Source organism: Tachysurus vachellii, chromosome 10 (assembly GCF_030014155.1).
Source record: "Tachysurus vachellii isolate PV-2020 chromosome 10, HZAU_Pvac_v1, whole genome shotgun sequence".
Taxonomy (NCBI): domain Eukaryota; kingdom Metazoa; phylum Chordata; class Actinopteri; order Siluriformes; family Bagridae; genus Tachysurus; species Tachysurus vachellii.
The window spans coordinates 14,806,054-14,822,591 of NC_083469.1; the positions used below are offsets into that span (position 1 = coordinate 14,806,054).

Genomic DNA, 16,538 nt, shown 5'->3' on the forward strand with positions numbered 1-16,538 from the left:
CAGTGTATGCTGATCCATTTCAATGACAGCAGAAGAATCAATGGCATGTAAATAGGTCAGGGGAAAGAGAGGAAATACACAACATGCTGTACACATATTAGAGATTCCAACTAAACTGAAATGTGCCAGGTGTTAAAGGCAGCATTGTGATGATGCATGATTAGGATGACTAGTGCTGAATAATAGTGGAAAAAGACAGATTTGTTAATATGAATACTCTGTATTATTAGCCTCATTTAACCCTCACCTAGCTTCATTTGTAAGCATGAACTGTGAACACATACAATATACAGTCAAACAAAAAAGAGATATGCAAGGCCCAAATACTGCAATTTTCCTTCTGTTCTCTAACATGCTGACTCTATGATGGAAATCGGCTTGTGTGTGCAAGTGCATGTGTGTTTGTGAGTTGTGTGTCAGGCTGACCGGCTGCCTCCGACAGGCCGTGGCCTTGAATGGCTGAGCCCTTCAAATAACTGCATTACTAGCACAGCCAGCTGCTCTGCCCACTGCACAAAATTGAATTCAGGAATTCCTCTCTTATTCCTTTCTCCTTCTCCCATCTTCCCCTCCTCCTGACTCAAAGTTACATTTGTAATTTAGAGGGTAACTTCCTGCCTGGCTGTGGCTGATAAAGCAGAATTATTACCCCCTCCCTCTACACCCTTGCCGCACACACTCACCTCCTGCTTACAACCAGAGAAGGAGCAAAGCAATTAAGGGGCCCAAATGAATCCACCACAGCTTACAGCACACACCCTTTCACCATGAGCTCTCACACACAGACACTGAACCACGCCTCCAGTGGATGTGTTGGGCTGGGGGAAAATCGAATGTGCCTGAGACAGACTAATAAAACACTAACAGTGAGTCGTGTCAATGTGATCTTCCTGATGAATCTCCTCTCTGTGGGTGCGCACATGATCAGATTGGCAGCATTCGCAAAGCAGGAGCCTGGTGGCTCATTTCGCCAGTGCTAACGAGCTAACGCCTGTCGATCGCTACCCCGCCAACTCGGGCGGAATTTGACAGCAGGGCATCTAGCAGGACCCTGGCCTTGGCACAATGACTTAATGGGATGATCGGGGCCCAGGTCACAGCACACACAGGAATCGAGAGAGTCAGAACCATTACTGAGGCAGGACATGACTACTGCTCTCTTCGGCTCTACAGTGCTTCAGCTAACAGCAAGCCCACAGAGCCTGGTAATCAACAGCACAGCCACAGAGTCACGCCTTACGTGTGCCTGTCACATGCTTTGTGACACTAATCTACTATCAGCCTAACAGTTCCCTAGATACACCAGGCAGTCTTGAAAATTGTATGAATATGTAAGTAGAGGCAGGAAAATATAGCATGATTAGTTGTGTCAAAACATATTAGGTTAAAGTAATTTACCTATGTAATCACAATTTACTTTGAATATCAATGAATAAAGGTGGGATGAGCAATACCTTTTTAGTTATAGAGTCATCTGAGTCAGAGGGCATACGTGTGGACACATGAAAGATGACCTCCACGTTTGAGGTAGCGTAGTATGGTGCAGTGTTTCCTGTGCTGCCATTCCTCTGCAAGCCTCCCATAAACCCACAGTGAGTAGCCAGGTCCACCTGGGAGGATTGAGACAGGACAGAAGAGTGTGTTTGAGTGTGTCAGTGTAAAAAACAAAAGGGACAGATTTAATGTCGGATTTGTACCTCCCATCCAAGCCCAGAGACAAAGTCCTCATACGCTTGGCTTCCCTCAGTATTGGACAATATAGAGCACTTATCCTCCTGGCCTTCACCAATGTAGAACACAGCAATTTTGTGTGTCTCTCGACTGAAACACAGAGACACTGTAAAATTACTGACAATACATTTAGCATGACATTATGACATGATATTTTAAATATAACAAAATGAATACCCTGTATATGGCCCAAATAATTGACCTAGAATCTAACTTGTAATATAATAACATCCCATTGTATGGTGATTATAGTTATTTACAATGAATTATTATTTGAATTTTGAATTATTTCCATTTTACCTCTGCCTGGATAGTGATAACTATAAAAAATATAATTAAATAAAATCCCATGAATGTGTGAGTAAGTGGCACAATTTTAAATATTAAAATGTCTTCTACATTGCTGATCAAAAGCAAAGGTGTGTTAACCCCTTATCAGTATACTTAATAAATAAAATGATAAGAAAAATAGTGTACATTCAAGCAGATAAAAATATAGTAAGCAAAAAGGTGCGACTCGTAAAATGAATGAACGTTTTATCTGTGCAGTCCTCTTCTCCATCATTTGAGCAGTGTTGCTGTGGAAGCACCATGCCCTTGCACTGTGATGCTCGGCATGCTCAGACAGCGGTTGCTATGCACAGGGCAGGTATGCGCACAGGGAGAAAGTTTGGGCCGATCCTGGGGGTATTCTTTAATAAGCCTCTGTAATTAGCCACTCTGAGTGCCTATTGATCGCTGTGGTTTGAGGAGTGCTGAGCTGTGTTCTGCCAGAGATGGGCAGGATTAGGCTAGTAGGGGGTTGAAAGAAAGGGGTAGCTAAGAGTGGCCTTAAGACATGTCTCACTAATAGTGCTCTTAAAAGGATTTAGCCACACTGGGTATTGAACTAGCTGAATTTTTCACAAAATGCATGCTGTAATTAAGACTCTGAGCAATCGGCATGGCACAATAACGCATCATATAAAATTACAGCTTTACAACTGATTTCAGGTCAGCTTCACCAATACAGTAATAAGGTAGTTCCATTTTTGTGTTTTATCATATCTGTGCATGGTTTAGCACTTTCCAGTGCAACTGTGCATAGATAATATAACTAGTCTTTGTTCACAAAGAGTTGGTAATTAAAGCTAAAAACTTGCATTCCATTTGAAACCTAATGAAGCACTTAAAGATGAGTATGAGAGCATCTAAAACGTACCACTGCCTCGAATCCAAATTCTTCAGTTCTCTTAAGAGCTTTGAGTTCTTCTTCAGCAGATGAAAGCTTTTTCTGAAATTAAGAAAATGCAATCAAGACGATACCGCTACATAATTATTTCATGCATTATTTCATGCTCTCTTATCTACGTTGTCCTCTCAAAACTGTTCCAGTGAAGATAAGATTTACAACATGGCTGACATTGACTGCATTAAAAACAACTGGTTGCATGGTTTCTGATAATTATAGCACAAAAACAAAACTCATGCCATTTATCCACAGGTGGTCACTCAACACTAGCAGTGGTGTATTCTTTGCATTAAATAGCAAAAGTGGAGCAGAATGGAAACAACAAGACTGCTTTGCTTTGGCACAGAAGCCGAGAAGCTGAATGGAAAATGGAAGAAGTGGCTGCAGATTACAGTTGAAGATGTGGTATTCTAAGCTCCTCCATGGGTTAATAATCACAAAAACATAACATTCAATATCAATTAATGAAATTTTTTTTTACAAAAACATGCTTTAAATTAAACAATCTCACACCAGTGGTAAAAGTGAATTATACTACACCACTGGGCATATACCTGCGGTCCCAGGAGTTCATGCCAAGCTCATTTAGCAAAAGGCGGCAGAAATAGAATGGTGCTTTGGGCTCCTGGTGTATGGGCTCCTTCTGACTGACTGCTCTGACACTGGGGTCTTCATTTCGTCTGCAGTTGAGCTCCTCCTCTTCTTGCTGTGCTTGTCTGTGAATAGCCTCCATGATGGCACCCTCTGTCTCTGGGTTCATGCCCACAGGTGCTGGAGCTGGTTGTGTGAGTCTCTGCTGAGGCTGAGGCAGGCACTCTGGACTGCTGTGGCCCAACTCCTCCAGCAGCTGGTCCAACACATCCAGACTATCCTCAACCTCCAGCTCTGATGGACATCTACTGGCCTGAGATGAGGTCTGCTTGGAGGAAGTGGATGAATTGTTATTGTGGAGGTGTGAAGGCTCATCCACGGTGCTACTACAGTGCAAATTTGATCTGTCTAAAGTCTTGTAAAGGACACCGCCATCCCACGAGTACTTCCCAGATATGTCCCGCACAATCACTCGCACCTCAGATGAGTTCTCTTTGGAGTTTGTGCTTGAGACAGACATTGGATCGGCAGGAATCTGCAGGTAAGAAACAAGTGTGCTGTCGTTGAAGACAAAAAGCTGAAGGTTGGGGCTCTTGAAGACCTCTGAGGAGAGTTCAGATGACTCCACATAGGGGTTGTCATGATTTTCATTAACCATGCTGTGCAGTAGTGCAGGTCCACCGCTGAGGGGTTGGTGCCCCAAATGGTTGACGAGGTGCGTCATTATCATTCTAGCTGTCAGAGGAATCAACTCCATGTTCCTTCGCTTCTTTTCTGCAGTATAAGTATAATGATTATGTGCAAGCGCAAAATGTACAACTTTACAAAGTAACAAAAATAAAAGTTTTAATTTCAATTAATTTAAAAATCAGTTCAATTCTGGATAAAATGTATATTCCCTGCTGTCTGCTCATGATGATCAGATTCTCTAATCATTTATAAAAAAAATAAAATAAAATAAAAATAATAAAATAAAAATAAAAAAGGAAGGGGGAAAAAAAAGAAAAAAAAACTGTTTTGCTTCAGCTCCAAGAGTCATGATACCAGCTATTAGTTCTAACCAAAAATCTCCCTTTTGTGTCATTTTTGTGTATCACTTTGCGAGTTTCTGGGTATCTTCAGACTGAATCAAAGACACCTTCAAAGGATCTATTCAGTGTCCACAATAAAAGGAAAAAAGTACTCAAAGAGCTGCACTAATGAGCATCACACCTTTTACAGTGAGCTCAACAGTACTCTATGAATAACAGCTATGCAAATGCTGAGGATGGCTCAAAGGGGAATTCTAGTGTTGTGAGTAGAGTGAAAAGGATGCTCACTATGACAGTGCCATCAATACCATCACTACCTTTAAAGCAAAAAGGGAAAGCTAGTGCACTGCATTAAGGACTTAGATGGCTTGGAGGTGAGCTAATCAATATGAATGTACTGGAATATTGCATTTAATTTATTCGTTAGCAAGAGTTGTATGTATAGTATACAAGTGAAGGATTCTGGTACAGGAAAAAAAATGCTTCTTCTATCATACTATCATAAAAAAGCGTGACTACTGAAAATAAGAAGCTCTAAAAGAACCATTTAAAAAAGTTTTAAAAAATAACCTAATGGATGGAACAAGGTCAAATTAAGGGGAACTAAATTCTAAAATAATTAGCATAAATGGACTGCTTTTAAATAGAAGACTAATGCATGTAGGTTCATTTCAGATACTGCTAGATTTCGCTAATAGATTTTAAAAAGGATTCAGTGCAATAAAATCCTTCTGGCATCCTGCATCCTTGGATAGGAAAATGAGACGATGTAGAAGCTTTATAAATACGGCACAACTCTCTTAATAGCTCATATAAATAGGTCATATAAATGCACACTTATTGTAATTATGAATATAAAAGAAATAGTGTACACAATAACTTGCCAGAGTTCTTGGGGGCACAGCTAAATCTAACTCATTAAGGATAACCCGAACTTACCCTCAGCCACTGTGAGAAGGTTGCCAAATTCCCCTGTGCTATTGTGCATAGGAGGGGGCTCAGAGTTTTTGACCTGGCCTAGTGTCAGGAAGGGGTCATAGTCTGTAGACAAATCTGCCAGACTCAGGAGGTAGTGGCTCTGCTGAGTGTGCAGGTTAGAGCCGGATACACAACAGTGGAGCACCTAAACAAATAGGGGAAAAAGACACTGATGTAACAGTCGAACACATTACAAGGGGCTCCAACAGAGACGCTCCAATTCACATTCTAACAGAGGCACATTCAATAGGGGCTCCAACAGCTACGATACTGTAACCTTATGCTCGAGCTACTGCACACCAAAGATTTGTTTATTTATTCGTTCAATTTATTGATTTATCATTTTGTAATTACAAAAATCCTCGTGTAGTAACAGGAGAGAGGTAGACTAAAGCTACTTAAAGTTCATATTTATAAAAATCACAACATTAGCTGAATAATAATAATAATAATAATAATACTACATGAGTCCATGAAAAAAATACTGTTTAAATCTACAATGAAAAAAATTGTTCAACATGAATCGTTTAATCAAAACTTTACTGTCACATAAATTAATCATAGAATTGTGATAAGATAAACAGTCTAATAAAGCTGCTGAGCCTTTTTAAATAAACAATATCATAAGATTCTATTTATTATTAATGAAAATTGAGGGATGTTTAATCAAAAGCAGCCAGACAGACCCTTATAAAACGTAAATACTGTTAGTGATAAGGTTTTTTAGCTAAGGTGCCTGATCTGTATAAAGTAACCTTAAAGGAAAATTATATTTTGAGCTCCTGATGGTATTTTGCCATTAAAAAACCCAACAAAAAAATAAACAAACAAACAGGATACACCCACAGGAACAGCCTTTAAAATTGAAACATTATGAGCAAATGTCGGCACATATGGATTATTCTCTCTGAGCCCTACAGTAGGCCACCATATGGAAGTGAGACTTTATTTACTGTGCTAAGCCAGAAACCCTATTCAGTGGGTTTTATGGACTAATAATCAATTTCTCCTGCAGTATGGTAGTGTATGAATGTGCTTAAACAGATGGCCATGCCTCTGTTGGCTGGATAAGATAAGACACGGTCCAGCACAGTTTATCACAGTGCCTGAACAGGGTGGCTTTGTTTGATTTAATTAAGACTTTATCCCTTTGGCTCAATCTCAAACACAGAACACATAAGCAAGTCCAGAAGATAAACAAACATGATCTGATACTGCTTAAAATCTATATTAAAAAGCTTTACTGATTTGCTATCTGATGTAAGCCACAAGATGTTACTACTTCATTATTTCAGAATTACCTGGAGACAGCAAATGTTTCTCTTCATGCCGTAATAATTGTGCCTGAACTTCTATAAGCATATAATGCTATGTGGACTACACAAGAAATGCCATAATGCACAGTCCCACAAGCCTACTAAATCATCTACAGTTATAATGCAGTGATGTGCACTGAATAGTTGCACTGCTGATTCTATCCAGAAAAACACAATGAGAACGGTGGATTTTTAGAGAAATGAGGCAGATGCTCTCCTAAGGGGTTGTTTGCTTGGTGACTAAGTGGTTGTAGTGCATAGCAACAGTGCACTGGACAAGAGCAGTGGAAGCTAATCAAACAGAGCCATTTGGAGCTTTATACACACTTCATTTCTTATGGATAAATTTTGTGTCTTTAGGAAAGAGCTAAATCATAGTATAGTAAGTAGATAAATAAATAAGGAATGCTTATTTTGTATTTTTGGAAGGAGTCTCCAGTGTCAATGGTTTGTAACAGTGTTAAAGCTATAACATGAAAAGTTTTCCTACATGATAAAGACAAGACAGAGAGCCTTGTGGTTTCTTTTTAACAAGCTGTATTTTTGCCTTATTAACTTAAAAGAAAAAAAAACATGGTAATGAGGGAATGATTGATTACAGCTACTATAACCTGTTATCACAATGTAATTGATAAGATCTAACCAGATACACGCTACACAAATATCAAATGGTAATATACATAAATGGATCTAACATGTACTTTAATAAATAACAAAGTATTTGTCGGTGCATACTGGTATTGGAAAATAAATACATTTCGGTGTTGTACCAGGTAACCCGGTTCACATCGAGCCACTGATTCAAGCCACTGATTATTTTGCTGTATCAGCACAAGCTGTCTTGTTTTATTCCATGGGTATTAGACTCTGAAGAACACTCAGCAGTTCCAGTACTGCAGGAAGTCTCAGCAGACATCATTAAAAAGCGTCATGGTTCACAGGAGAACACGTTTCTTTTTAATCCACTGTATTTGCATTGAACTAAAGTGTTCTTCGACCTTTTCTGCATTATTCTATACACAAAAGACAAATAAAAGCATGAGCTATAGTAAGTGCTTAAGACTGATTAATTAGAAAATAAAGTAAACCCACTGTGCATGTAATGACTATCTGCAAATGATTAACAGTCATATGAGTGAAGGGAGAAACTATCTACATTTATTTCGTCCATTTTTGTCCTTGCACCAGGTGCAGTTTCTCTCATATGATGATGAGTTGAATTCTCAAGTTCAGCATTCATTGGCAGGCTTATCAATTGAACAATAGGGTATTTAAATAATTTGGCCATTTTTTCCTCTGAGCATGACATCTGCACAAAGGTCTGCGGCCGACCGCATCTGCTCAACAGCAAGGGACTAATATGTCATTCACTCTGTGCCATGTTCTCTCATCAGTGTTTGATGCTTAACTATGAGCTTTCTATATTAGAAGACGGGACCTTTGTCTGCAATCAAGAAAGATTATAGCGCACCATCAAAGCATTGCAACTGATGCGCAATGGATTATATGGAGGCATTATAGAGGTAACTCACCCGGTATATGTAGTCCAACAGAGGTGTTTTGTGAGAGGCAGGATCATCCAGCATAGGCATGGTGATAGGCTCCAGTAAGATGGACAGTGGGACAGTCATGCACCAGTCAAGCAGGCAGAGCAGCAAGGATACCATTAACTACAGCATTAAAAACGGAGGGAAAATGTCCTCCATTTAGCTAAGTCACACAGAACCACACATTGCCAGTAAATTAGCAGAAGACAAACCGTTAGAAAGAAAGTTGGATGGAGGCAGAAGTTAAATAAATAAGCACTTCACATCTTTTAGAGCTCCTGTACCAACCTTTTTATCTGCCTCTACTGTTGAATGCTCAGCACTAGGCAGAAGGAAAGCTATCGTTGCTACAAAGATCTACAAAGGGAAGGAAACGAAAATCAGTCACTGTACCACAGTAAAAGCGGTAAATTACATCCGCATTTTGTCTATTCAAGAGGAGACCCGCATGCACATACTTCAATTATTCTTTTAGGAAGAGACTGCTCCAGTTTCTGCAGGTGCTGCCAGTGACAGATCAGCAGCTGAAAGATGTCACAGGCGACATGGGCCACAACCTTATTGCCAAACTGAAAGGAGAATGGGGGAAAGACTTTTCAGAAGCAAAATTTAGAGAACAAATATCTGTAATGTAACTGTTTCATCTCAGGAATTAATATTCCTGATTAAATCATATAAAAAAGATTTTTTTTCTGGATTTTATGGACTATATCTAAAATAATATTTCATTGCATGCTTTTAAGCTCGATAAACTAAATCATTACTCGTTAATCAAAACAAAATATAAAAGGGAAACTCTGCTCAGCTACAGAGATTTCAGTATAATGGACTTTGAATATTGCTACATACACAATTATCTGTAGAGCTGGGCTTTGGTCATTTGGAATTTGATTAAATTTTCTGGTAGTACATGAATGGTTTTCTAACCATGACCCGATAGACAATCTAATAGAAGACTAAATAGCGAAAGACAAAAAAAAAGATGCTTCAATAATCTTCTAGCTGCTTTTAGTGCTCTTAGAGGAAGGCTGCCTTTACCCACTACCTACTACAGTACCTCTTTTTTTTCCTCTATGTCAAGTTGTGCACCTCAAAAAGGTCGATTTTCAGGTGGGAGAGGGCATAAAATGAAAAAGCTTAAAATGGAATACATCATCTGAGTGTAAGTGGCTTAGAAATGATTGCACCATGTCCCTGCACTTTTTGTTGCTCTCAGAAACAGAGAAAAAGGAACAGCAGAGCTGCCTATTGTCCTCTCCCGGTATTCTACTAATCATGTGAAACACTGTACACATACACACACAAATGATATTAATATTAAGCCAAAAAGTCACAGTTCTCATAGTGGAGTCCACAGACAACAAGGGGTTCATAAAGTATAGTCAGTTGCTGTTATAATTCTTTTATAGTGGTTTTAATCACAATCAACCTTTATCAAAGGTTATATTTAGTTGTTGGAATTTTATAGTCATCACTGTTTCTGGTCAATTGAAACAAGTGGGTCTATAAATGAAGTAATGTGCCTAATATTTGCAGAATTTTATTATTTACTTAATCTACTTTAAGGGTGTTCTTTTTTTGATTTATTTGTTTGTTTATTTGTTTGATAAAGGTTAAAGAGGTTCCTGGCAGCAAAATGTTTCAGAAACCCTGCTATATAGCACCACATTGGGAAAAGCGTACTACAGAAAACACACTAACCTTTAAAGTGACACCAAGTACATTAATGGCATCATTTACTTGATGGTGTATCTTTTGCTGCCCCAGTTCCTCACACACCCAGAGACCCAGACTGCAGATAGCAACACACCTACAAACATACACAGACATGGCTTAACACACGCACACATTCACACGCTCTCTCTCTCTGTCACACACACCCCCACACATGCTCTCTCTCACACATACACACACCACAGAATATTGTAACCTTAAAAATAAATTATAATTAACATGGCTGAGTAATCAAATAATTTAAATGTTACATATATATTGTTATGAATATTTACAAATGGCATACAGGAATTAGACACAACAGTAGTAGAAAAGACATGGCACATTTTCAAACTAAATGACCACAACAAGGTAAATGCTACATCTTAGTACATAAGGGGGTTATTTTCTTTTTCTAGCAGTTTACAAATACATAATTTTCATTTTATCTAGAGTCTTTGGTACTCTTAAAAGAAATAAGGCAAACTTTTACCTGGCTCCTTCATTTGGCTCACTACGTGCCGTCTTCAGCAGGATGTTTACAAGGTAGTCCTAAAGACAGCAACAACATTCACATATGGCAACTAACCAAACAAAACAAGTGTACATGTGAAGGTAAAGACCATACTGCATACCTTCAAGTCGTCCTTGCCAACAATAATATCTTGAGACTTTGGTGCAGACTGCAGTGAAGGCATCTGCTCGTACAGGTTGGGGAAGCAGACCAGAGAGCCGAGCACTGTTTGAGCTTCAATCCTTGGAGACTGTTAAACAAATCCCTTTATTACTTTACCACACTTATATCGAATAAGGAACACGAGCACATTCATTTTTTCATTCTGTATAAAGACAAGTACTGTTGATAAGTTGAAGCTTTTGGCAGATACATTTTTGGAAGATAAAAAGCTACACCATTTTATACAGTTCATTTTTTGCTTTATCAACAACACTTCAGTCAAATCCTCTGGATAAAATAACTCTGCTGAATCAGTTAAATCCACTCGGCCAAATCAGAGGACAGCTGAAATCAGATCTCTAGTTAAATCAGATAGCACAGACGAATTGGATGAAACAGTCAAATCAGACGAGTCACATGACAAAGCCGAATCAGCCAACTCATCTGACTCATGTGAATTTGTGAGAAGTTTTATCAGACAATTTGACAATCAAAAATATCATATCTGCACTTCCACTGATTAAGCTTCGAAAGGTTTTCAACCTTAGATGTTGCCACAGCCTTGTACAGACACAAGATCCTTCTGAAATCCTTTATTAATTAATAAAGCTTAATTAAGTATAGTGATTCATTTACACAAATCACTACAGTGATCTCATTAGATTGTATATGTACATTTGGTAATGCTTAAATATAAAAAAAAAAAATGTTAAAAAACAGATAAATTATTTCTCCATTCAGCTTGTATTTCTAATGTCTTTGTAAGTGCACAAGTGTACACAGGACAGAGGCTTTGATACCTCAGTGTTGTCTGAGTTGAGGACACGAGCAGCAGCAGTGATGTAGTCCCTGACCAACATGGTGAAGCCAGGCATACCAAGGAAGAAGAAGCGTGGCGAGCACCACCTGATCATTGTGTTCAGCACATCCTAGAGGAGTAAGACAGGCAGACAGGAAAGAGTTAAGATAAAAAGCTTCATTTGTTATGTATGGTAAAAAACAGATCAGACTGCATAAAGCATATTTTTCTGGGTTTATGTGAGTAGTGTGTGCACCTTGTGTGCTTTCCACTAAAACACACTTTTAAAAAAGCAGACAACTGTACAATCACAACCTTTACATAACAAACACAAACAGAAACAAACAAAAACAAAGGCACAAACACACACATCCAACATGAATGACTGCTTTGTATATCTGAATTCATCTCCCTTGATTGAATTTTTTGTGCAGAAAGGTGGGCTAAAATGCATACAAAACAGAAAAAAAGGACATAACACAACCAATAAAGCATAAGGAGGAAAAAAGAGACCTGCTGAGATAAAGATGTAAAATTGGTGGAAGCGTTGACTTCACATGGACATTTTATGCTCATTTTGCAATAATTGACCTTTGCGATGCTGAGCAAGTAGTAGTAATTAACTGCCATAAAACTGCAGGATGATTACTCGAAATGAATGCTTTGGAGGAAGCAGCAATTCTGCCAAAGCGGCTCCATTATGCAGCTGTAAATACAGCAAACTCAATCAGAATGTAGTTTGTTTTGAAAAGGCACACGCAGACCTAGGGGGTGGGACTACTGACAATAGTCTGCAAAGAAACAGAGTGCTGGGCCTTTCAAAAACAGCTTTGCAATTCTTCCTTTAAGAGAGATGAGAATCTGGCTTACAGTACAACTGGAAGTACAAATTCTGAGATACTATTGAATATATTGTAATTCTTCCACAACTGGCTCTTTATTTATTACTTAAAATATGACATTAAGCAGACTAAGCTACTGTGTGGTGTTGATCAATGAGTTAAGTTGTCCAACATCTGCCTGATTTGTTGACTTATCTGTTCCCCTCTGTAATGCGTAACAGGCTTGCGATAAACATTAACCACAGACCCTATTCAAGCATTGCACCAATACATACATATCATAAGCAAATCTCTTTAACCATTTACTATGGTGTGACCGGCTTTTATGCCTCATCACCTAGATTTAGTTTATCCCCGTGTTGAATAAGAAATATAAGATTATAGCTTTATCTATGAATTATTTACATGTCCAAATGAATTCTACTGTATGTGCACACCTGTGTGGTGTCAAGGTAATTACAGAGGCATTAGGGGCCTTCAATCTTAAAGAGCCAACAAAAAAGACATCAGGCATGGACTGATCTGTGTTACTATGTTATACCTCTTTGGTGGTAAAAATCTGAACATTGTGTCTCTCCTTCTGGAGCACTCTTGTGAAAAGTAAGTAAGAGATGAGGGGCACAAGGATACTGTGAGTGAGATCAGAGAGCACACATCGCTATAACGGCAACCATTAACCTTTAATTAATTCCATCCACACAACATGAGAGCTCCTATAATGCGTAATAGCATGAAAAATATAATAATAACAATAATAATATCATGTAAATGTGTGCGTGCTCATACAATATTTTTTTATGTTCTTAATTTCTTCTCATGCTTATATGCGGTCAGTGATAACAGAATAAGCAAGAAACATAGCGTGTGCAATTTATTAAAAAAAAAAAAGTAACAGGTTACTTTCTGTTATAAGTTCTTATTTTCTATCCTAAGGATGAATAAATTAACAAACAAATGCAATTAAAAAGGAAGAACTTAAATTGTTTGTTTACCTGAATTAACTATTAAGCCTCGGTAATTAAGGTTACAAAGAAAGCAGCAAAAAAAAGTGCACAAGAGAAACATAAGTAGTATAAAAATATTAATAACTGTATATGTAATAATAAAACAATATGCCTGGTATTATAATAAACACAATGAGGCTTTTACAAAACATAATGTGACATACAGGTTCAGGAGTGAATATCGGTATAAAATAATCATTGCACAGACTACAGCACCATCTGGCGGTTAAAGCTTGATAATGTTCTTCTCTTAATATGTTAAAGTATGAAAACAATAATTTAAATCTAACTGGTATTTTGTATGTGTATAAGGTTTAGAATTTAGTGGACTGTTCTGTCTCAAGAGTCACAACCTAATGTGTGATCAAAAATCAACACAAAACCAACACTAAGTACAAAATGCTGGCTCCCTCTAATGGCCACAGCGTGAATGTACGCATACTGTCATAACCAATTTTCTTTAAACTAAAATAGAAACATATAAGCCACATACTAATTTTGTGCATTAATTAACTAAAAACGCGGTACTGATGTTGTGTAGCACAGGTTAAAAAAATTGGCCTTAGTTCTTTTGTTACCAAACACAAATGAAGCAAGAAGCCATTGTGTACTGATACCTGGTCATCACTGGTGAAGCCCTTGTGCATCACATGGTAGAGATGTACAAGAAAGTCAGCGTTGGGTAGAACATCCTGATGTTTAGTCATCATCTCACAGATCAGCCTATAAGACTGCAGTTTCCCACTCTTAAACTCAGCAGGCAGCATAGTGGCCTAAGGACAGAGAAAAAAGGCAGAAAATCAATAAAAAATGTAAAAGGCATGATTCATGACAAACAAGTGTGGATAAAGCAAGATCAAAAGAGAAAGCTGACCTTTTTGTAGATTACTCAATCAACATTCCAGTTGTATAGCTAATTCAATCCTCACATAACCACCGGTGACTCACCTTGAAGAGCCAGGAAGCTAACATTCGAAGCGGGGGAATGAACAAAGTTTTGGGCACAGCTGACTGGTTATCCACATTGATCCCCAGGTTATCTCTTATCTGGGAAAATTAAAAAAATAATAATAATAAAAACACATTTATATTTTCCATATTTTCCAGGTGGCCCGGAGCTTAAAAATGACATACTGTCATGAGGACTTGTAAACCAAATTTCCAAGGTGTCATTACCTTGGCCAACTTGTGCCAGAGCTCATACAGGTAGCTGAAGACCTTGGCATGGATTCGAGGGCACCGGATGTTGTTAACATCCCCCAGGATTCCCAGAATTCTCCTCCAGAGTACAAAGGCAGAGTCAGCATGCCAGCCAGTCAAACAGCCACCGGCAATGATGCTGTGGTCATCAGCCAGAAACTCGCTGCTGTCTGTTAGCAAAGCAATACAATACAAAAACAATTCAAACAAAGAATGATGGTTGAGATTATTGCAGCTTTCCGAAGTCAAATTATTTTGATAATATATTGACATACTTTAAGTTTTTGTACCTAATCATTTTCTGCTATATTTGTTGGTTAACTCTTAATATTAAAGCCAAATTGAGTCTTGAGAGCAGGCTTTAAGGAATATACCAATATTTTTTTCACCCTGATCTTTGTCTGAGTTTACCTCCCAAAAACTATCATCAAATTATCCTTTTTTAAAAAAAAACAACCTGTTTATGTGGAGCATTTGTGAGACAAGTCCTTATGTATGCAGTTACTATAGAAACAATAAAATATTAGAACAGTCAGGCTAAAAATGATTTAAGAGTTCTAACACTGTGGTATAAATGTTAAAGCAAAACACATTTTCATGAAATGCTTACTTAAATTGTTTGGTTAATATCTTAATTTTTATAATTCAGTCTGAAATTTTCATGTAAGGTCATATGAACAAGGAAGACAGGAGGTTTGGAGGTCAGCGAAGATGGAGAGGAAAACTGGTTCAATACCCAGATCATGAGGCATATGTATGGCGTCCTCCAGGAGCTGAGGGCCGTCACCGTAGCCCTGGGGCAGGAGCAGGGTGGGAGAAACGGGGGGACATGGGGACAGAGGGGCAGAGTGGAACGAGTGGACACACTCAGAACCTACATACACAGTGGTGAAAGCACAAGGTGGAGAAACACGCACACAATCAATCCACAGAACACAAACAGGAAACACATGTGGTGCTTTGATTGATCCCAGGGCTGTAGATGAATCACCATCAGCAGCACTACCAAATGTAAGAAGACTTAACATTTGATCATATAGCGCTTTGGATATCATCTTTAAAATGAACCTGTTAATGATGAGAGGGATTCACAGAGGAGGATGAGTTAATGTTCGCAAACACAAACACACAGATACAGAAAACCACTTGGATATGATTGTATAAAGATGTGACACCATTCTTCATGCAGAGCAATGAATTCACATACTGAATACAGAACACAAGTAGGAAGAAACATAGATGGCACACTTGGTTGCTGGGATGCTCGATAAGGGTTAACATATGAGGGGCAAAGAAGGACAAAGCTAAGAAGGGAGGAGAACGGAGTTCCATACACTCCATAACGGAATCAATGAGTGTACGTGATTGTAAGCTATGCAGTTATTATAAGCAAACCTTCTCATGTGGTGGTGGTGCTTGATAAGATCAGACACATCTTTATAAAGATCATTGTGCCTTTAGACTCCTAAATTTAAATCCACAATATCACTATCCTCCAACCTTTCTTACAACAGTTAATGTAAATAAAGTAATATGTAAAGAAAAAAATAAATAAATACAAGAATTATTATTTTAGTACTAGTAGTAGCAGTAGTGTAGTTGAAGTATTTGTATTAATCATTGTAGTTGTAGTAGCAGTTAATGTAGCAGTAATAGTTGGAGTTGGAGTAGTAGTTATAGCAATAATTGGAGTAGTCTGTTAGTAGTTTTAGCAAACACTGCAATAATAGTTATACAGTAGTCCTATTAGTTGTGGCACCTTTGAGTGTGATTTTCGTAAAAATAAACAAAATACAGACACTCTCCAAGTTTTAATAGTTCGACTTACACATTTTGAATCTTGTTCTGTGTTTTTTGCTACTTTATCATCGCCATCCTC

At 38.1% G+C, this 16,538-nt stretch overlaps 1 protein-coding gene across 5 annotated transcripts in view; it reads right to left on the bottom strand.

Annotated features, from left to right (window-relative positions):
• Window positions 1–16,538, bottom strand: part of ralgapa2 (Ral GTPase activating protein catalytic subunit alpha 2) — a 91,344-nt gene that overhangs the window by 29,168 nt on the left and 45,638 nt on the right. For all 5 annotated transcript variants that reach the window (XM_060879779.1, XM_060879782.1, XM_060879781.1 and 2 more), the window contains exons 22-37: window positions 15,396–15,533; window positions 14,636–14,829; window positions 14,408–14,506; window positions 14,077–14,232; window positions 11,615–11,743; window positions 10,774–10,902; window positions 10,632–10,690; window positions 10,127–10,235; window positions 8,884–8,994; window positions 8,714–8,782; window positions 8,411–8,548; window positions 5,524–5,707; window positions 3,517–4,327; window positions 2,933–3,004; window positions 1,698–1,821; window positions 1,455–1,610 (exon numbers count right to left, since the gene is read on the bottom strand). In XM_060879779.1, coding sequence (XP_060735762.1) covers window positions 1,455–1,610; window positions 1,698–1,821; window positions 2,933–3,004; window positions 3,517–4,327; window positions 5,524–5,707; window positions 8,411–8,548; window positions 8,714–8,782; window positions 8,884–8,994; window positions 10,127–10,235; window positions 10,632–10,690; window positions 10,774–10,902; window positions 11,615–11,743; window positions 14,077–14,232; window positions 14,408–14,506; window positions 14,636–14,829; window positions 15,396–15,533 — 2,678 coding nt within the window. The remainder of the gene's footprint in view (window positions 1–1,454; window positions 1,611–1,697; window positions 1,822–2,932; window positions 3,005–3,516; window positions 4,328–5,523; window positions 5,708–8,410; window positions 8,549–8,713; window positions 8,783–8,883; window positions 8,995–10,126; window positions 10,236–10,631; window positions 10,691–10,773; window positions 10,903–11,614; window positions 11,744–14,076; window positions 14,233–14,407; window positions 14,507–14,635; window positions 14,830–15,395; window positions 15,534–16,538) is intronic.